Raw genomic sequence first — 21,056 nt, forward strand, 5'->3', positions numbered from 1 at the left:
TAGATGCTTTTATAGGGGACTCAATAAAACTCTTCTCTGTTAGGTGGTAAGGCTGATGCTTTCTGGTTACGGAGATCCTTCCATGCTCTTGGTAGGGGACTGATTCTTCACACGTCTGAGTGCACGGCCACTTAGTGACTTCCTAGGCTGAAATGTTTTCTCCCGTTAAAAGCTTAGAGCTTTTGTTCTCTTACTCTTTGAGGCCCTATGCAAGTGAACTGGAGGTATCACTAGTAGCTTCGAGTGATTCAAGTGAAATTCCTGCTGCTAATTACACAAGCTTTTTGCTAGAGGTAGTAAATAGAAATCATTCATGTGTCCTTAGAGGCCTCAGAATCATTCAGTATTCATGGTAAATATATTAGGGAGCTTCATAAGAGAATCATTTTAAAACAAAGCCTGGTCAGCTGTTTAATAATTTACTGATAGCGATAGCAAGAAGAATATCTAATAACTAGCAAGACTGGCTTTCAAGTAGGAAATTAGCATTAGAGGAGTTTTTTCTAAAGAGTCATAATTAGTATTAGGGAAACATTTGGTTATTGTGTCAGTTCTTGATTGCTTTACAAGCACTTACTAAGGCAAAGACACTTGATTACTTAGGAAGCTGAAAAGCTAAATTCATTCACATGTTTATCTGAAATGGGCAGCTCTTTTAATAGTTTTATGAAGTCCAGCCTCAAAATATAAGTGTATTTTTCTGCTGGGCTGGGTACAATGCCTGATGCCAGGCTGTATTCACTGGTCTGTTGTGTGGGATGACACTCCTTGACTTCAGCTGCCTGTATATAGCTATATTTTAGCTTTATTTTTAAAAGCTATAATTAGAATAGCTATAAGACTTCAGTGGGAGATACAGGCTCATAACCAGCCAAGACCCCTTTATTCTGCCCTCGCTGTAGGACATCCTCTAATGCTGGTGACCGGGGGGGAGCCCAGGTTACCAGGTTGAGCCTTTCTTCCTCCTTAATAAGCGTTGGCCATAATATCACCCGATATTCTTCCGAATCGATTACTTGGCTCCTAAGGACGAGCTGTTTGGCTTTATTGGTGCAGCAGTGTGTGACGCAGAGCTGTTAGTGTGAACGCCCGGTGAATGGGGACAGAAGTGTTGGTTGCCCTGTCACCCTCTGACAGACCCCATGTTAATTACTGACCACTTACTGGGGTTGCTCCTGATGGGCCCGTTACCCTTAGCATTGTATCCACGGGGTTTCTGTGCCAGAGGAGCCCCTATTTCCAGGACAGATGTGACAAAGTACACGTGTTGCCATGCCTTGGTTTAACCCAGCCCCTGTTCCTATGCCCCAGTTGATGTTCTCTGGAGCTTCCAGCTCCAGGCTCAGTGTGCTGCTGGTGGAGGAAGGCCGAGGCTCTTTCCTGGGACAAATGCATTTGCCCTACAACCACGGCTGTCCCCTGGGGGCAGTCCTGTTCTCACCCCGCACTGTCAGCCCAGGGCAGCGAGGCTCTTGATTGTTGCTTGTGTTGGGCTGAGCCCTGTAAGACTTAGCTGTGGTGACAGCACGTGGTGTGTGAGGTCTGTTACTCATAATACATTCACCTGAGGTAAGTAAAATAAAGGGGGAGGGAGAGTGCAGAAGGAAATGCATTGGAGGGTGAGGGGAATTAAGGTAAGGAAACAGAGCGAAGAAGTGAGAGCTGATCCATGTTGGCATGGAGCTGGAAAAAAGCTGGTACAAATTCTAGAAAGCTCAAAATATCTGTAGGGTTTTTTGTTCCCGTTTGCTGAGATACCTCAGCTGGCTTATTTTTTCCCTGTAAATGGGGTATTTATTGTCTCCAAGAGTGCAGTGTCTGAGCATGGCTTGTTCTTTCACCTTTTCTTAAGCAGAACCCCCTTTGGTATAGAGATAAACTAATGGCATGTCTAGATGCGAGGCTGAAGCACAAGGGTTAGGAAAAGTTTCTATTTCAAAGAAAAAGGTCCATGGCAAAGGGTAAAAACCTGTACTGGGCAGGGGAATATGGTTTGATCCAGAGGTGCTCGTGTGATTGCCCCAGTTCTGTTACTTACCTCTGTTATGGCAGTAAGGGAGGTTGGTCGTCATATCTGGGGGAAGAAAGCTCCCAAAAGCAGAGAAGTTGCATCTGAACTCGAATAAGATCACTTTTCTGAATTTAAGTGATCTTGAAGTACCTTGACCACAAATTTTTAGAAATGCTGGTTAACAGAGCTCGTACTGCTGAGCGCTCCAGAAACCACTGCAGTAGCCTGAACTGGAATGCAACTGCTTGGCTTCCCTTCCTTACAGCTGACAAACTTGATATCTATTTCTGGAGATGAGCAACAAATTTGTGCCCTACCTGGAGGAGCTGTTCCTGTACCCTGTGATTTAACGAGAAGGCACCTGCTTCCCCATCTGCTGGCAGCATCCTCTGGAAAATTATGTAGAATAAATGTAACCCTGTGCTGGTGATTCCTATGCAACCCAGATCTCTATTTTGGTGTTAATACAAGAAAACTTTGCATCAAATGTAACTTTCTTGGATGATTTTAATGGGAAAAAGGATCAGTGTTAAGGACTGGTGCTCGGAAGGCATCACAGCATGTGCACGCAGTGAAATCTCGGTAGAGCATGAGCTGTACCTGTGCAGTGCTTCTGAAAACTGCTAAAAATAACAATTGCTGGAAAAATATTTTACGTAGAAAAATATGCTCAAGGTACTACTGAGTCAGAAGATGGCAGTAATGACACCAACATCCCTCGTCTTTGTTCTTTACCATGGAAGCACTGTTAGTAGTGCTAGAATAATGGACTTAGTAAAATACTGAAAATTTGCTAATCTGGAAAGTGTTGGTTTAAAAAAAATTTAGGTAAGCAAATCTCTCCCTGCCCACTGTGTTCCCTCAGTGTCAGCCTTGTCCTCTGGGTTTGCTTTCAGCAAATACAGTGGCTTCCTGCAAGCGCTGCAGCATCTATGCTGGGTGCTTGGTGCTGAATCCCCCCGTGCCTGGCTGTGCATCTGCTCCTGCTCTTCACGGTCCCCGAGCTGCGCTGCTGACGGGGGCTCCCTTTTGGCTGGCTCTGACTTCTCTCTCCCTGTTACTTGGACCTGCACGTGATGAGCTTTCTCCACTGCGTGCGTTCAGGTGTTTTCCAGAGGGAATATCGCCTCTCCTTGCACAGGGTCTCATCCCTTGGCGTCAGCAGGCAGGGCAGAGACCCAGGTGCTGTCTTTTTTTGCTGTTCAGCCCTCCAAAACCAGCACACTGGTAAGCTGCAGACACCAAACCAATTACTGTGCATTACAGCTGTCTTTGCAGTTTCATTATCTATAAATTTTTGAGCTGCAGTCTCAAACAGGTGTTTCATTTGCAAAGACACTTAGCAGAGGACACCAACACTGAAGCCCCTGGTCTCCCTATATAATGCAGAAAGTGTCCAAGTTCAAAATCCCCAGCTAATGGGGGAGAGCTGTTGGTCTGTTTGACATTTTCAGCGCTGCTGCTTTGCTGTACCTTTCTGCTTGCTTGTCTGCCTGCATTATTTAATATATTGCTTTTCCATGATACGGCCATTGTCAAGATAAACTGCTACGTCCGGGCTGCTTTGGCATTTCCTGGAAAGTGTCATTGTGTTAGTGTAAAGGTGAACTTGTATTTGTGAATAATTGATGGTGGGCAGTTCAGGTTTTTCTCTTCAGAAAGGGAGAAACTTAATGAGGATGAGGCATAAGAGATCAATGCCCATGTGTCTGACATCGATTAATGATTTCATCATGTAACCAGATTAAAAAAGACAGCTGGGGTCTGTATTTATGCACATAGTTATCTACAAATGTGCTGATGCATCATGTGTTTTTCCTTCCCACCAAGTTAACACCTGAAGGGTACAGGCGGCTGGGCAGGGGTCTCCTCCCTAGTAATAGCTGAGTTTAGCCTGCTGGTAGCTGCTCTGTCTGTAATGTGGTGTGGGCTGCTGTTTTCTGGGGGTGGGCTGCCTGCATGGGCACGTGTGCACGTGTAACAGAGGGTTGGAGACAATGCTGGAGACAGTTTTTAATAATAAATTTAAATTGGAAGGACAGATGGGTTAAAGTTGGAAGTAACACAACACCTTGTGCTGTTCTCCTGGTTTCCTTTATTTAGTGCCCTTCCACACACCTGTGACAGCCAAAACTTAGCAGAGCGTGCTCTAGACCCAGATTTATGGGGTACGACAGAAGGAAATGGAAACTCCACGTTGCCCCTTGAGCTATAGGGGCGCTTTACCTGCTGCTCTCTTCCATGAATTCTGGCTGACTTGTAAGAGATCGTGGAACAGGTAGTTCTGTGCTGAAAGCTGCACGTGGGGCGTATGTTTGTAAATTTGTATGTGTAATACTTGCCCTAGGGGAGGAAAAGAAGTTTTCCGAATTGGATTAGGCTGATTGTGTACCAAACATCACATCTGCCTTATCGAGGCAGAGGAGGATTTTTGTGCTCTGGTGGGGGAAGTGATGTGGTTGTGGAACAAAGCTCCTCAGGCATCTCTAGGACTGCCTGTGCCCAGGTACTGCAGTTGCAGGCATGTTTTTGTGTCCAGTGCATCACCAAAGTAGTACGTTGAACTGCAAAAAGATGTTTTCCTATCCTTAAAAGCAGCACAGGTTGCAGAGTATTCCTCTTATTTTAGGAGCTGTGTTGTCTATGGGGGGCAGCAGCAGCCTGGCCACTGCCTGAGCCAGCCTTCTGCTGGAGGCAGGAGGGATGCTGCGTGCTACAGGGGACATGCTTCTATTTTTAACCTGGTAGCAGACTAGGATACTTAAAGGCTAATTTGTTTGTTAAATATTTTAAAAACATATATCGATTCAAGTCCATGAGAAGATTTTTTTTTTCTTGGGGGTTAAATTCATTTAATGTCAAAACGCGGCAGTGCTTCCAGTTGTTCAGCACTTTGTTTTCCAGGGGCAAGTTGTATCGTTTGCAGGTGGGTAAAACTGAGGATTACATTTCCTTATCTGACACAGTAAGGGAACGGTTTTGTGGAGTCAAGAAGCCTCAAGCGACAGGCTCAAGAAAACTTTAGAACTTATGTTAATGTTTTCTTTTTTAAGCCACTTGAGACCTTGCTTGAATTGCTAGTAACAGCAAAATAAGTGATGCTAACATGCACCCAGGATGGAATTAGAGCTCCTCTTTGCTATTTTTACAAGATAATGTCATATAGGACACTATCTCAGAAAGATTTAGGGAGACCATTTTGTAAGCTTTTCTTTGTGATAGCTGCAAAGGCCACTGCTTATATACGTACATATATCATCAGGTATGTTAATTGTTGCTTCGTGTCAGTTTTGGAGCACAGCTTGTCCCTGGTTTGTTTGACTTGTCGAACCGCTGTTGTAGCCGAGTGAACCCCTGAGCTTCAAACCGGGCTGTAAACTACTTACTTAACATGTCTTTTAAAGATATATTAAAATATCTTTATTTCAGCGTGTCTTTTAAAAATATATTCCTGGTCTGCAGCATGTGTTCTCATTGCTGATCTGCAGAAATGCAACTTTTTTACTTTATGGCTGGATTTCATCCCTCTGCTATCCATCCAGTCCTCAAAGACACCGTCGTTGTCTTGGTGCCTGTTACAGTCCTCTTGCGTTACTGATGGCTGTTGGCTGTGTCATCAGTACACTTCATTGGAAGAGAACCAGTGTTATTAATCTAAAAATTAAACCTAACAAGACTCTTAAAGGAACATCCCGGAGACTGCTTGCAGCCCTGTGTCTTGCTGCCTTTCTGTCAGGGCAGTTCCTCGCTGCGTTTTTCTGTAGTAAAGCTGGTTTTTTCTGTGCCATTCCATCGGATGCTTTGGTAAAATCTTGATAAACGTGACCTGATCACACTTGTATTTACAAAATTACCTGTTTAATTTGGGGGGTGGGGTGTTGATTTGCTTAACTTCCATTCGATTGTATTGTATTTTAACCTATTTTGTTGAGCTCAACTTTATTCCTTCGTAATACTTTCTGCCAAGGCCCTTGGATGCTGCTGAAGGCGTGTGGCTCCGGTACTGGCCGCATCCCTTCCCCTCACTCAGTATGGGTACTGCGTCTGCTCTTCTGCAATTAGGCTGGTACTGGCTCAGCATTGTAATGAACAGGAATCAAACTGAAATATTCATACCGGGCTTTGGCTCTTTTGTGCTAATATCTGCGTAACTTCAGTTTATCCTGACTCTTCTGCAATCAGCCTGCATCTTCTCTTGTTCTTTGTTTTTCTTTCTCACAAGAAAGTGGATTTGTGTTCAGACAAGCCTTTTATAAGGTGTTTAACTCAGCCTAAGTTCGTTCTTTGCACTTTTTGATGTTTAAGACATGGCTGTCCCTCCCAAACAGTCCTTTCTCCAGACCCTTGTAGGGTGTTCATTTCTAACCTTTCTGGTTACTAATTGTAGAGGTAAGGATCCAATCTTCCAGTGCCTTTACACTGCCTGGGATGCACACCTCTCTGAGGTTAACACCTCTACACCTCTCTTTGGAAGAAGTTTTAAGCTTCTCTTTCTGCTCCCTAAGCTCCTTGGACATCAGTACATGAAGCTGTTGTTCTGAACATGTTGCAGGCTTGCTTGTGCTGCTGCTTGAACTTGTGTGGAGACAAGTGGGGATCACTTGATTTAGGGTTGCTTTCTGCAAGTTGCCCGCTGATCCTGTTTTCTTCAACTCTCGACATCACCTCCATGGTTCACGCCTCGGTTCTTAGCACTTTGAGAGCCTCTTCTGCAGTTCCTGCTCACACCTGCTTGACTGCTTGGGTCCTTTCTGTGACTTAGCTTAGAGACATTTTCCATCTCCTTGTCCCTCTGTTCTGTGCTCTGCTTTCCCTTTATCTGCAGTTGTATACTTGTTTATGGGATTGTCCCATTTACTCAGCAGAAGACAGTGGCACGCCACAATTCTTGAAGTGATGCTGACACCTACAGAAAGGACTGCACGTCAGTGATGGAGGGCTTTTTTGGGCTGGTGGGGATTTGGTTATGAGCAGGATGCTCAGACCTTTCAAACCCCTATCTCAGTGGGGTGCTCGGTGCTAGTGAAATGTAGCTCTGCATCTGTTTCTACTCCTTTGCTACTGTGAAATAACTGGTACCCGTGCTCCTCATGCCCCCTGTTTCTGTCTGGTCTGTGTGGAGGTGCAGTGATCCTGCCCGTGAGCAAGGTGTGTGAGGCCCTCACCCTGCAGCAATGGAGCTGCCCTCGCATGGCCTCAGCAGCGGGCAGGGGAGCTCCTCTCTTCCCTCTTCTGAGAGGGTAAATAAACAGCTCGCTCTGCAGAACAAGCGCGCCCTTTGGAAGAGGAAATTCATCTCTTTGTAAACTTATCTCTTTGTAGGTGGTCTTGCTGGCTCTCCGAAAGGAAGGTTGCACCAGTGGAAGTAGTGCCTTGCACTTTGGCAAGAAACAAATTGTGTGTGGGATGCGGGTGCCAGGCCTGGCTTTGCTCTGGACTCGAAGTCACCTGCACTGGTGGCTCTTGGCTGCTGCTTCCCTTCCCTGGGGAGCAGGTGGGGCATCGGCAGCTCCTGAGGGCTCCGTTCGGTGGGGTTTGGCTGGCAGGGAACTGCTCTCACCTGACCCGACCAGGGCTGCGATGTGAAATGCTTTAACAGGGACTGAAAAATGCCAACCTTGACATCTTGCAGTGCTAAAACCTCACCTGAATGACTCTGTGGTGGTTTTGGAGTCTTCTCTACCTGTTGCGGGTGAGCTGGTCAGTGGGGCAGCCGGGCAAGTGCTTTGTCTGCAGGTGTCCCCTCCCTGCTGTTGCAGGGTGCCGTGGCCCCGCTGCTCAGCCCGCAGGGCCCAGGAGCGGGCTGCAGCGCCCTGCCCCAGCCACCTTCCCAGGGCAGGCACCTGGCCTGGATCCGGCAGCACATCGGGGTGCTCCTGCAGAGAGCCCTAAAAGCTCAGAGGAGCTCTCCCAGCTGACGAGGAGCCTGTGTGCTGGTCCCAGCGCTGCTGGCTGGGTCCTGCCGGCAGGCACAGCTCCCTGCCCTCCCAACACAGCTCCGTGAGCAGGGAGCTGGGGGTGCCGGTGGGATGCCCGCTGAGGGCTGCCCAGGGCAGCCGGAGGGGAGGGCGGTGGGGGGAGGAAGGAGCCAGAGGAGGCATGGGGAGAGGGGAGATGAAACTGCCCTGAGAGCAGCATTAAATTTAATGAGGAAGCAGCTTTCTATTAAACCTCAAGTAGTTGGGGGGAAAAAAGCCTACCTAGCAGTGCTGGAATTTCTTTGGGAAGTTGAGTTACTGTCGGAAATAATCTCCTGTTGTGCTGATGATTAAAGAGGCGCTTTATCCCGGGCGAGGTGGCCATCGCTCTCCTCTCGCCGTGCAAATCCGAGCTCAGGTGGCTGATCGCTATTGATGTGTCCTGATTTTTGTGCTTACCAGGCATGTTTTTTTTGGTGAAGAAGTTGCCGGTGGAAAGCGATTCCTAGCGTTTTGCTCCAGATTGTGTCTGCCCGTGTACAAAGCCTCCGAGCGCGGCAGTACATGGCGTGACTTGGTATTTAGCCGTTAACTCTCCTGAAAGTGAATAATGATGAAAATTACTATTTTCAGCCCTGAACGCCGAGTAAGCCGCTGCTGACAAGGGGCCCCCTGTGACCTGCAGCTTCTCGGGGCCGGGCTGTAGCCGGGGGGGCAGTTGTACCCCCAGCCGTGGTGGATGCGGCCCCCACTGGACCCCCCCCCCTCCAGAATTGGGGACAGGGGCAGGGACCCCGCAGCTCAATGGTGCGCTGCTGTGCTTCAGCCGCTGCCCAGAGCAGGGTTTTGTGTGCGCAGCTGGGCTTGGGTTAAGAAAAATAGGGAAAAGGAGGAAAAAATAGGGAAAGGGGAAAAAATAGGGATAAGGGGAGTGGAAGGAAAATGAAAAAATAGGAAAAAGGAGGGAAAATAGGGGGAGAAAAAGGGAGAAGAGGAGAAAATAGGAAAAAGGGGAAAAAAAATAGGAAAAAGAGGAGGAAAAACCCCGCACCCCCCCGGCGGAGGGAGGCTTTTAACCCGGAGGGGAGGGGCCGGGGGGGGGCTCCGGGTGCCTGCCCGCTGCCCCCAGCGCGGCGGGGCCGGCTCTGCGGCGGCTCGGGGGGAGCCCCCCCGCCCGTCGCCGACCCCCCCGCCCCCTGCCCGCCTCCCGGCCGCTCCCCGCGCCTCCTCCCGCCGCCACTCCGGCGGCTCCTCCGAGCAGCGCCGCGGCTCCGGCTGCCGGGGCCGCCGGTGCGGGGGATGCGGGGCGGGCGGCGGCGGCTCGGCGGCCCCGGGGGGGGCAGGTGAAGCCCGCGGAAGGATGCCCGGCGTCGCCGCGATCCTCCTCCTGCTGCAGCTCCTGCCCAAGGCGGAAGGACAGGGCTTCGCAGGTGAGGGGCCCGGGGTCGTCGTCTTCGCCCCCCCACCTCCCGAATTCCCGCAGGGGGAGCTCGCCCGGAGCCCCCCCCCCCCCAGCCGGCAGGGAGCTCGGGCCGGCCCTGGGCAGCCTCGGGGCGAGCTCCCCTGCCCCGTGCTGGGAGCTGCCCGGGGTCGCGGCGGCGTTCGGGGGGGCGGCAGCTCGGGAAGTTGTGTCTGTGCCTGTCCGAGGGGCTGTCTGTACGGGGGCAGCATCTCCCCTGCTCCTGGCCCCCCCAGCGCTTCTAGTCCGGTTTTACGGGAGCCTGGCGAGGGTGAGCAGCCGCTGCCTTCCTCCTCCTCCTCCTCCTCGTCGGGCAGCGGGCTTCGCCTCTCCCCAAGTTCCCCGACGGCTCCTTCCCTGCCTCCCGCAGCCCCGGGAACTTTCTGCGGGAGCTGCTCGGGCTGGCCCCGGCCCGGCCCCGGGCTGGAGGAGCGGGGCCCCCCCCGGCTCCTGCGGGCACACCTCGCGTTGCTGGGGGGCGCCAGGTGCCAGGTTTGTCCCCCCCGTGCCATTTCGTGGGGAAAAGCAGCGATCCGCCTGGTTTTGGGCTTCCCTTGGTTCTTGTAATATGGAATTTCCTCCCTGGTTTTTCGTTCTGTTAGAAACTAGTTGTCGTGTCCTGCTCCTCAGACTCGCTGTATTTAGGTTTCCAAGTTTTGGTCAAAACCTTTCCTGTCTGTGTATTTAATGGAAATCAGCCCTCCCTGTGCCATGTTGCTTGGTAGCGAGCAGTCTCCGTGCTCGAGGCTCGCTTCCCTGCCTGCAGCACGCCGGAGCCCACTTCATCTCAAGCAGCGATGGATCGTGCTTAGGACTCGGGGAGCTCCGATGACTTTGTCTCGCTGCTTTGGAAGAGAACTGGCGCGCAGAGCAGCAGATGCTGAGCATGTAGCCAGCTCTGTGCATACCTTCAAATATCTCCAGCGCGGTCTGGCCAAAAAAGTTTGGTGTTGGGGGGCCGGCTGGGCACAGGACCCCCCAGCTCAGCGGAGGGGCCGCCGTAATCGGTCAGCACGGGTTGGGAAACCACAGCCCTGCGTGTGCTGCTGGGCAGCCGCACGGGTCCGCTGATTTATTAGGGAGGCTGGGAAGTCTAACCTAGTTAAATAGCTTCTTCACTGAGTAAGCAATACGTGGAGCTATTCTTCTTCCTCTTCCAACTGCATTTTTGTCTCTTTGACGCTTGCCATATCAGTTGAGATTAGATCCTTGGCTTTTGATAAATCACTTAGCCAGATGCTTGGGAAAAAGGCTGATCTGTGAAAATGGTAAACTTTTTAGGGGGCAGAAACAATTTGAGGGAAACTAATATAATATGAGCTAAACACATGGGAACTTAAACACCTGGCAAATCCCTATTTTCAGAAGGCCGTTAAATGTTTTCCATCACCAGTTCAGCAGCAATAGTGACCGTGAGATTTCGTAATCGTTAATATTACCTTCTGCCTCCTATTTCAGTGCACTTTTTTACCATTCAAAACAAGGGCAGCTTATTTTAATCTTTCTGAGCTGCTCGTGTGAATGAAGCTAAATGGAACTTTCCTCCTCTTAGGCTGTGAGTCTGGCGTTAAGTGTAGCGGTCCCTACTCTGTCCATAGAGTCGTGAGTTTTGCGGTTTAACAAAAAAAAAAAGCTGCTCAGATGCGCTTTGTCTCCTAAATTTCGGTGAAGTTTGTCGGATCCCCAGCAGGGAAGCCACCGGCGCGTCCCCGCATCGTCCATCGGGTGGTGCTGTCTCCATAAGATTAGGATGCAGATGCTTCCACTCTCCTGGGTGTTTTTTTCCTCCCAAAGCCTAATCCGTTTGTTCAGCAGCCTTTTGTCGAACATCCCGAAAAACCGTTGTGCAAGAAGTTGGCCGTTCTCTAAATTTATTTTCTTACCTGGCAGCTGGGTTAACAAGTAGCAAAGCCACGAGTCGAGGCAAAATAGCATTAAATTCCTGCCTGACTCGCACAGTTTCTTCTTCATGTTACCCACGACATATGAAACCAGAAATATTCCAAAGCTACAGCAGCCTGCTGATGGCTTCTTGCTTGGAGTATCTAGTTTCATACCGAGGAAGCTGGTTCACATTTATTTCCTTATGTAATGTCGCTTTTGCTCTATTTATAACTTTTCCCCAGCAATTGCTCTCAGTTGCACGTGGGCTCTGTATGTATTTATAAGTAGAGGCATGCTTTTAATTCTAAACTTTTTGTTAGCTTTAGGGTCAGGTGCTGATTTAATTCCTCTGCTGCTCCTCCTCAGAATAAATAGAAGTAGCACCAGGTAATTCTAGTAACTGCGGATTCCTTAAGATCACAGAAATAAAGGCATTTGGCTTAGGGGGAAATGCTGTTTGCTGCCAGCACGTGTGCGGCATTTCTCCCACGGAGTACATGGAATATTCTTGCAGTTGCTGGGCACTTCGCTCCAGTCTCTTGTGTGTTTTCCATGCCAGAGAGTGGAGAAACAAGACTCAAGTCATTCCCAGCTGCAAAAGACATTGGGGGAAAGTAGGACGGTGGGTTTACGCTGGGACTGTTCACCTGAGCACCAGACAGCTTGGACACTTGGTTTTCTTCTGATGTCAGTGTTGATTTTAATTTTCTTTCCTTTTTCCTACTGCTTGTTTTGCTGTGGGAGAGCTCCGGGATGCTTGGGCGTGCGGCCGGCCGCCTGCAGGCTGCTGCACCTCGTGAGGCTGGGGCAGTTAGTTCGTTACGTGCAGTTTGGCAGGGAAGAGGGGAGATGAATTTTTTCTTTTGAGGAAAATTAATTCATTTCCTATGAGTTCATTTGGTCGTGGATTTTTGCTGTTGGTAAATTGGCAGTGAAAAATGGATCTTTGAGTAAGCTCCTGCGTGTGGCAATTGTTAACAATGCAGCCATTTAACTCAATAATCACTTTTTGCTCCCTCTGGGGAACTGTTAGCACTACGATTCAACTTTATTTTTCATTCCTGGCTGCCTTGATTTGTTTTCTAACAATTATTATTAAGAAGGTGATGTTGTGAAACGGCCTGTTTCTTCAGCGGCTGCAAAAGGTCACGGAGCGCAAAGGCATTCGTGAGGCTGAGTTGCAATTCCCTTACAAACAGAGCTCTTATTTACCACCCACCCTCCTGAAGGCCCCTCAGCTCTGCTTGTTTAATTGTACTTTTTCAGAGTCTCTAATTCTCTCTGTGCAGGCCCACGTGCTCCAGCTTTCAGCAATATTAAGAGAACGGCTCGGGATACTTTCTCTAGAACATAATACTATTTTTTTAGAAGGCACCGCCATCTGTTACCATGGAAACCTGTATAGTGGTAAAGATGTAGGTCTGAGGCTTCGTGAACCTCAAAAAAATAGGAACAAGGGTTGTTTCTTATGGGAACAACTACTCTTGTATATAAAATCCAGTTAAGTGGAGAAAAAAATACTGATCTGTTCAGCATTGCACTGACAGTCCTTGTGAACAGTGTTCAGCGTAGGATTCCTGTGCTGCTGAGTCTCTCTGTGTTGGCTTTCTTCAAGCTTGTTATTTATCATAATAGTTGTTGTGCGGCTGGTAACTTCCATTATAATTTTATAAATGAGGTACACTGATATGTATTGGCAGGCATTGTTCTGTGCCTCAATGGGAAGTGCTGAGCGTAAAATGGAGAGGTGTGCAACGTTAGCACCCGAGTTCAAATATTTTGGCAATGAGCAAATCTGAGGCTGACTTAACTGAAACCTCCTAAAAAAAGAGCAGAGATGTCTGAAATGCAGCTACCAAAATGTGGTGGAGGTGTATGTGGGTTTGCTTGCTCCTGCGAGCAATAGGAATACCAGTACTCCCCTGTTTTGCTGTAGAAATCCTGAAGCTTAGCTGGCATTCATAAAAACTCATGGTATTTGGGCGAAGAGCAGCAGGACTGTATCTGTGTATAAAGCATACCTCCTTTAAAGAGATTTCTTAATTTATTACGGAAACCGCTTCAGTGTGTTTCCCCAGTGTCTTGTAATGCACAGCTGCAATGTGCTGAAGCTTAAAAACGTGCTTGTAGGTGTGTTGATGGACGAGGCTCTCCTCACAGAGGATTTACGGAACAGCAGTGCCCAGAGGTCGCCTGCTGTTACGGACCCGCTGGGGCTGTAGCCCGGGCTCCTCGGGGTACCGGAGCACTCCGCTTCCACCAAGAGCAGCTCCTAGATTGATGCTTCCTGCTTCTGCGGTGTCGTTTCTGGGAAGACGTTGGTGTGCTTGGCTTTTATGGCATTTCTGAACATTTTATGGAGCAGTATTATTTGCCTCATTTAAGCCACAGTATTTGGACAGGAGTCACTTGTCTCTGGTGGCACTCACGTTTCCCAGTTCTCTTATTTTTCTACTGCTGGTGCGCTCCCTGTTTGCTGTTTTGCACTGCTTGGATATCACTCCATTTAGATGATACTTGTTTTTTTTTTAAACTTTATGTTATGACCTGTGACCTCCATGGCCCTGTGCTGCCTCTTACTTCTGGACGTCACTTGCTCAGTTGTGGCATCCATACGGGCTTTGTACTGCCTGTCCCTGTCCCTCTGCACACCGCTAACAACACAGTGAGCAATTGCTTCTGGTGTTCGTTACTGCATGCAAGCCCTAAAGATCATATATCTTCATGGTAGGAGGGATGATTACTGTGTCTTAATCAGACTATACATCACTTAATCAGGCCCACTTGTTTTTTAATATCTGGTAAATACCTTCTATCCATCACCGTGGTCCGGAGATGTCGGATGCTCTGCAGGCTGGCTGGCAGGGCATGGCATGCTCCAGGAGAGACAGCGTGGTCAGCCAGTTACAGGAAAGAAGGATCTCCGGAGATGATGACTGTAAGTGTTGCTTAAAGCCCTGGTTAATTAAAGACGACATAATTCCGGGGAGCGTAAGCTACCTGTGAACAAGCCCCAGTCAAAGGGGCAGCAAGAAACCCCAGGAAGAGTGTGCTCAGTGCTTGGCCTCCTCTGGCTTTCTCGTTTTCTGTTAACTGGCCCTTGTCAGTCGCTCCAAGGGCAGCTGCTGGATTTCCTCCTTTCTCCAGACAGACCTCGGGGACTCAAGGTGTGGGGATTCAGGCGGGCTCGGGGAACTGTGCCGCGGCTTGGAGCGGCGCAGCTTGTGCAGTTTCTGCCCAAGCTGCTTGTGAGCTCTGGGCGGGCGGGACCTGGCTCTTGTTTCCTGAATCTTGAGTTGATCTCTCAGAAAGGCAGTGGGGTTTGACAGCTGATGATGATGTGTGGGCACCGAGCAGTGCTGCAGCCTGAGCAGCCTCCAGTTACGTGAACATCTTTATTCAGTCTTTATTCTGCTGTGCCGCCTATGGTGTGCTGGAAGCGCTCGGCGTCCTATATCGCAGCTCGTGGTTAGCTGAAATGTCTCCACATCCTACGTAACAAAACGAGTGGAGTTTACCATGGGCTTTTTTCATGTATGGCCTTGTCATTATCTTGGCTTTGATCCCAAGGGGCGACTTTGGATTGCAGGGAAGCAGCCCTGGGCTGCGAGTTGGTGACTGTGCCCGTACAGCTCTGTGCTAGGCAAGCAACAGCCGAGTTCTGCTCATCTCATCCTCTGTGGCACTGTGCAGAGCAGCATTGCCACTTGAACCACCGTTCATGTCTTATGTGGGCATCACCCCTTCTCAAATGGGAAGAAAATGCTGTTACCTGCTTGAGCAGGAGTGGGCCTTTGCACTGTACTGGGTCTGTTCTTCTCGAAACGTGCTTTTGGTGACTTGCTGAAGCCAGCCCTGTTCCTGGAGGGACCCGTGGCTGTGCGGCTTCGTTCCCTGAGTATCAACTCAAAGGTCAGCTCCTCAGGGACAGAGGCAGCAGCTTTGCAAATGGAAAGAAAGGCCTGAGTAGGCAAGTACAGTGGCTGTGTGCGTAGTACTTTCAGGCTCCTCTTCTTTTAAATGAGAAAGCACCAAGCTGAGGATTGTATCTGTGCTGTGCAGCTCTCTTTAAGACAGTGATGACGGCTGATGGTACGAGTGTCTGGTGAAAAGAGCACGGGGCTGTCACTGCCCAGTAGAAGAATGGCTGAAAGCTGGGGGGAAGAAGGGGATCGATGGAATGTGCCTGCTATAGGTGAGGCTCTATAGGAGTATTTACTGGAATCGCAGCAGTACTTGTTGGGTAAGCAGAAGAGTACTTCTGTCAGCAAGATGGGAAGGTGCTGTACTTGATGGTTCACCTCTCCAGAACGGGTATTTTCTGTCAGCATGTCCCCGCCTTGGTGCCAGCAGCCTAAATCTCATTCAGTATTTCTAGGTGTAAATTAAATGCCCTAACAGAAGCAGTTGGTGATGAAACTGAAGTGTTACCTATTTCCACCACAGTCAGTTGTTTCTTGTGGAAATATGCCATGTCTTGGTATTTTTTTTAAATTTGTGGATGGAAGTTATATCTTCAAAAATGAAGTTTTTGTTCCCGAGAACTAAACAGCACCTGTATAAACCTGGCTGGGCTTATTCCCGATGCTGTCTGTGCGAGTTGCTCCGTTTCCAGGAGGTGTATGTGCCTGCCTTTCTGGCTGGCAGGAAGACCTGCGTGCTTTGGATGCTTAGGAGCCTGGTGGCACCTTGAGAGGTGGCTGTCAGCTTGTACCCCCAGTGAGCATCTTTAATAGACAGTCCTTTTTTTCCTTCTCTTTACTGTTTTAAACCTAATTTGGTTGCTTTATTGTGTAACAACTCTGAAATAGCTGAAGAGCCACCTGTGTTAAATGCTTCAGAGGCACAAATGCCTCATTTTTGTACCCTGAAGAAGGCTTTCATCTAAGTTGTAAAAGAACAGAAGAAATGGGAGCAGTGAGGGTGGCAGCTGAGATGTTGACATGTTTGGGGCAGGGGGATGCTCCGAGGAGGTGATGGAAGTGCTGTGTGGTGGGGCTATGGCAGTGGGAAGAAGGGACAAAGCATGGAAAAAAATGGGAAAGGTAAGGGGAGACTGGGACGGGACTGGGAAAGCAGACAGGAGCTACAGGTCACAAGTTGGCTGCTGTTCCTGATGCTTGTAGGTCCAGGGCATGTCTGTCCTGGAAAGGAGAAGGCAGGGGTGATGGCAGTAAGTTTGTCAGCTAAAATTATCTCTAGAGAGCTTGTTGCTGTGAATATTGGCCCTTTGGCCAAAACATGGGCTGCAGTGCCTGGCTTCTGTTGTCCTTCCTCAGCTGCGCTGTGGTGTTTTATCAAACTGGTTGAGCTTCTCTTCACAAACCAAAAATATTTGCTGATGCAAATATCTTTAATTTACTAACAACCAATTCCACGTTTGCTTAGGAAAGTGTGAATTTCACTGTTACATTTGCCAGTCACTGACACTTTAAGAGCCTAAAACACGACAGGAGCAAGCTTTCCCTGGTGTTACCCTTCTTCAACTGATGCTTCAGAGATCTTCCTGTGAATGCTCCTGTGTTCGTGGTAGGGTCACACGCTGCTTATTTCAGTAATGAGAAAGGATAAGCATGTAAAAGGCAAAGGCTGACACTTGTTTTCTAAAACACTTACCTGCTGCTGCCTGTACCTCAGCAGCTATGTCCAGGTACCTCCCTGCCCAGCTATGACGTGCAGCAGCCAAACTGAGGCGAACTTCTGGGAGGCGTCGCTCCCATCAGCAGGCTGAAGGCAGTTGCATGTTCCTTGCTGCTGTTTACTTCCAAAAAATGCCAACAACCAAACCAACTAAGCCCTGACTTTTTTTTGAAAATTGATTTGAAGGAAAAGAGCTGCTCTGAAATGAGCAGTTCTGCTGTTCTTGAGGTTCAAACATTCCAGTGTGTGTGTGGGGGGACAGTCTGTATTGTCTAGTGCAAAATAACAGGTTTCATAAGTTTTGTAGGAAGCCTCATGTATACTTTTTAAAGGAATTTTTGCTATGAAAATAATGGTCGAAGCAATGTTCCAGCTTCCCAATTAAATTGCCTCCCTTATAAATAGGGTCTCCTGGAGAAACAGTGTGTGTATATATATTTATATGATTTAAAAATGGGAGATGGTTTATATACTAACAGATATCAGCACGTGGTAGCAATAATCAGAGAAGCGGAAAGCTTCGAAATAAACAAATGCTGTCTCTGTTGGCACAGGGATAACCCTGGAGACTGCCAAGGCCAGAGCCTGCAAAAATAAGAAAGTATAATTAATTGTCCTTAAATGAACTTGCAGAGCAAACGTAACCCTTTTAAAATAGTCTCTACTTCTCATCGTTTTAATAATAAAAACTTCTGGCACATGGGAAAGCTTTGTTCTCTAATATGCTTATTTACATTTCTTTGTGTGTTTAGTGTAAAGTATTAACATACTGAGTATAGCTGCATCGGACATCTGTTTTAATCTTGCACTTTGATGCTCATCTATCAATAGTACTAAGTAATTTTTGAAAATGTTTGAAAAGTAATGCTTTGGAACCAAGTCTTGGCGGTGGCTGAAGGTCACTCAGCAGCTAGCCACATTAAATCACTCCCTGCTTTCTTTTTTAAGAGACTGTCTTCATTCCAGTGGTTCCTATGTCTGTATCTATGTAAGTGCTCTAGCTCCTGCGGTAAGAAAATAAATCCTTTTCCTTCACCCCCTAAGAAGATCCTCCTGATCGTTTATTGATAACCATGTTAAATACACACAAGCTTTTTGACAGGGCTCAGTTTCCCTGTGTCCCTTCATATCTTCCCCGTGGTTACTGGCTTCAGGGTGCCTTGCAGGTGTTTGGGACCTGAAGTGCATGAAATGGAACAGATGTGCCGCCAAGAGAGGTGATGCAAGTTCAGAGCCTATCCTGCTGGCCTGGGGTGATTCCTTTTAACATTTAACGTCTCTTGAGAGTGCAGATGAACACTTAAGCAATTTGGTGTATAGCAGCATACCTGTAACATGGTAGGCATAGGATAGGTGATGGTGGGAAGATTACTCGTCAGGATCAGGCTTTGAGTATAATCTTCGTTAAAGGTCAGGAAAAACTGAGAAGTAGTTCCTTTGTAAGCTTTTCTTAGTGATGGTAAACTTTAAAACTGTGAAGAGTTGGAGGGTTAACATCAGGTTGCAGTTAATCACAGGCAAGAATTTAGCCCCAACCTTGGGAAGTTGCGATTTTGCAAAATCACAGTATAGATCTGGCATAAATGTATACAAAACTAATTTGAGTTGGATGGGAAAAATATGGGAGTGCTGCTGAGAGTTTGAGAGGACTGATGGGTGATGGTATATTTGAGTGTGAGCATGACTTCTTTTAGAAGAAGCGAGTACGCTTTTCAAACTGCATGCGCAGCAAGTGAAATGTTCTGCCTTGACTAAATGCTTGGGGATTTTCCTTTCCTGCCTGGAATATTCCCTGGCATTAATCTTATTCCTGAGAGTGACAAAGTATTGAGAGGACCTAGAAGTGACCAGCAGTTTCTTCCCTTTTGAGCAAACGTATACAATGTTTAAATATATTTATCTTTTGGACCTGCAACTGAGAATTGAGCTGTGAAAGGGAGAGCACCTCGGAGGGAAGGAGGAGGAATTATTTAATGTGCACCAAGGGTAATAGAATAAGATTGAAACAAGAGCATAATTTACTTTGAGCATTAGGAAAATCTTTTCACATATCCATGCGGCTGTAGAATTGTATCCCAAAGGAGATGGTGGAAACCCTGTTGCCTGAGTCGTTTTAATTGAGACAGGACAAAATAATTGACTGTCTTCTGCAGAGAAAAAGTAATGCACTCCTTGAGAAAAAAATTGATTAATCCTCTGCAGGCTTTTTTCTCCCAATGTCTAACTTATACAGCTATTGAAGAGGGAAAGGTAGAGGAGCTATCCTAAGGAAAAAGAGCATGTCATATTAAGCATATAAGAAGTGTAAGTGATGTTAACACCAATGCTTCCCAATTGTTTTCAATTCATCTGATTAAATATCTGCTGAGGCCAGTAAGTTTCTGACAGCGCTGGACTTTGGGTCAGGATCACAACTTGTGGGAACTCAGAGTTCCCAAATGATTCTGGGTAAATTGTTCAAAGCACAGTTTTGGTAGGTGGCTGCTGCCTGTCATCCCAGTGGGGCCTGATTTTAGAAACAGCCTTTAATATCTGAAGGGCTTAAGAAGACATAAGATAGTTGCAGCTGAAATCAGCGGTGCTGTTTCCCATATGTGGCGATGTTGCAGGTCGAGGATTCTGCATAGCCCTGGGTGCTTCAAATGAGGAATATGGAATTAATGGGAATCTTCCCTTAAAATCTTCCCTTAATCCCCAAATCACTAAAGCAGGGAGCAGTGGGAGATCATACTATAGTGCTATAGGGCTGTGTAGTGAATGTTTGTGAGGGAATAGAAATTCTATAGCTATAGAGAAATTCAAGAGGAAATTGATAATTACCTCTGTAGAGATCAGTTTGCATAGTGTGCAGTAAATAACGCATGGGGCCACGCAGCTAACAATAAGAATAATTCAAAATATTGAATAGCTGCTCATTCAGTAAGTACCATCCATCTTTTGCACAGAACATCAAAAGGTCCCATGGCAGAAAAGAGTATGTGACCAGGTAATTTTTTTCTTTAATGTCAGAACTACAAAAGGGTTGATGCAGGGTTTTGTGGATGACCTTTCTGCTAGAGCAATTAATACCCTTCAGAAAGCTTGATTTAAAATAAAAATATCCTGTTTTCATTAGTACTGTTTTAGTCTTGCTTTGAGATGGGGAAGCCGATCGCCAGCCAGAGGTGGACCGTAATTTGCGGGCTTCTCTTCTGGGACTGCAAGAGTGCGTGGGCAGGGGCTTTTTTCTGCTGCTTTGCAATTGTGAGCTGGTCTGCACGATACCCCGCTCCCCTTTTCCTGTACAGTATCACCCCAGAACCTATAAGGTAGATGTAGGAGCAAGAGTTTGGATGCTTGTCCAGCGAGCTGTGCAAAAAACTGCTTTGTAAGGTGCTGGAGGAGGGTTGTGCAGGATGGTGTTGAGGCTTCGGCTTGACCTGCAAGCAGCCAGCTGGACTGGAATGAATTGCGGTTTGATGTTGTAGGACTGTTTGTCTATAATTGTATTTATTACATGATGCTTTGTGGTGCAATCATTTTTTACTTGTTTGAATCATAAACAGCCTGTTATATGCAATTAAGGTCATCCTGTGCTTTGTTCGCTTGGGTGGGGAAAATAGTGCTGTTGCAATTAAAGTGAATTGATTATTTGAATACCATTAAAGAAAAAAGGAGCTGAGAAATACTGTTGTTTATCAGTCAACTTCAGGGAATTCACGTCTTCAGAAAACTAGCTTCAATTCCGCTCCCTTTTTTATTTTTCTCTATTTACTCTATTGCACAGTTGAGAACGTATGGATTTTGACAAACTTTTTCTTTATACACCCTCAGGCTTTCAATTCATTACCGTTATTCTGCTCTCTTCTTCACGAGCCATATCTAGTGGCCATTTGTTCCTTCTGTGTCCAGCGTGCCTCTTGTAATGCCCCTCGGTGCTGCTAAGTTAAGTTCTAGAAATTTATTATGCTGTGGCAGCAGGTGTGTGCCTGTGTGCTCACATGTGCATAATAAATATGCAGACTAGTGCCTATTCTGAGGCCGTAAAGGTGAATGGATTTATTAGAAATCCTCTTTAAATTCTCCTCTTCCCTGCAACAGCTCTCTGCTAAGAAGAGTAAGAAAGTAAGAAAAATTAACTAATGCAAACAGTTGTAAAAGAGCT

At 47.3% G+C, this 21,056-nt stretch overlaps 1 protein-coding gene across 9 annotated transcripts in view; it reads left to right on the top strand.

The window, feature by feature from the left end:
* Nucleotides 1-21,056, top strand: part of PTPRT (protein tyrosine phosphatase receptor type T) — a 582,374-nt gene that overhangs the window by 108,889 nt on the left and 452,429 nt on the right. Inside the window, exon 1 of one of the 9 annotated variants that reach the window (XM_080557606.1) lies at nt 9,166-9,359. The exons of the other annotated variants lie outside the window; for them this stretch is intronic. Coding sequence (XP_080413732.1) covers nt 9,290-9,359 — 70 coding nt within the window. The 5' untranslated portion in view covers nt 9,166-9,289. Of the gene's footprint in view, nt 1-9,165; nt 9,360-21,056 lie in introns of those variants that run through there. 9 annotated transcript variants of the gene reach the window in all.

Source organism: Anser brachyrhynchus (genome assembly GCF_964034855.1).
Source record: "Anser brachyrhynchus genome assembly, chromosome: 16".
In the NCBI taxonomy this organism is placed as follows: Eukaryota; Metazoa; Chordata; class Aves; order Anseriformes; family Anatidae; genus Anser; species Anser brachyrhynchus.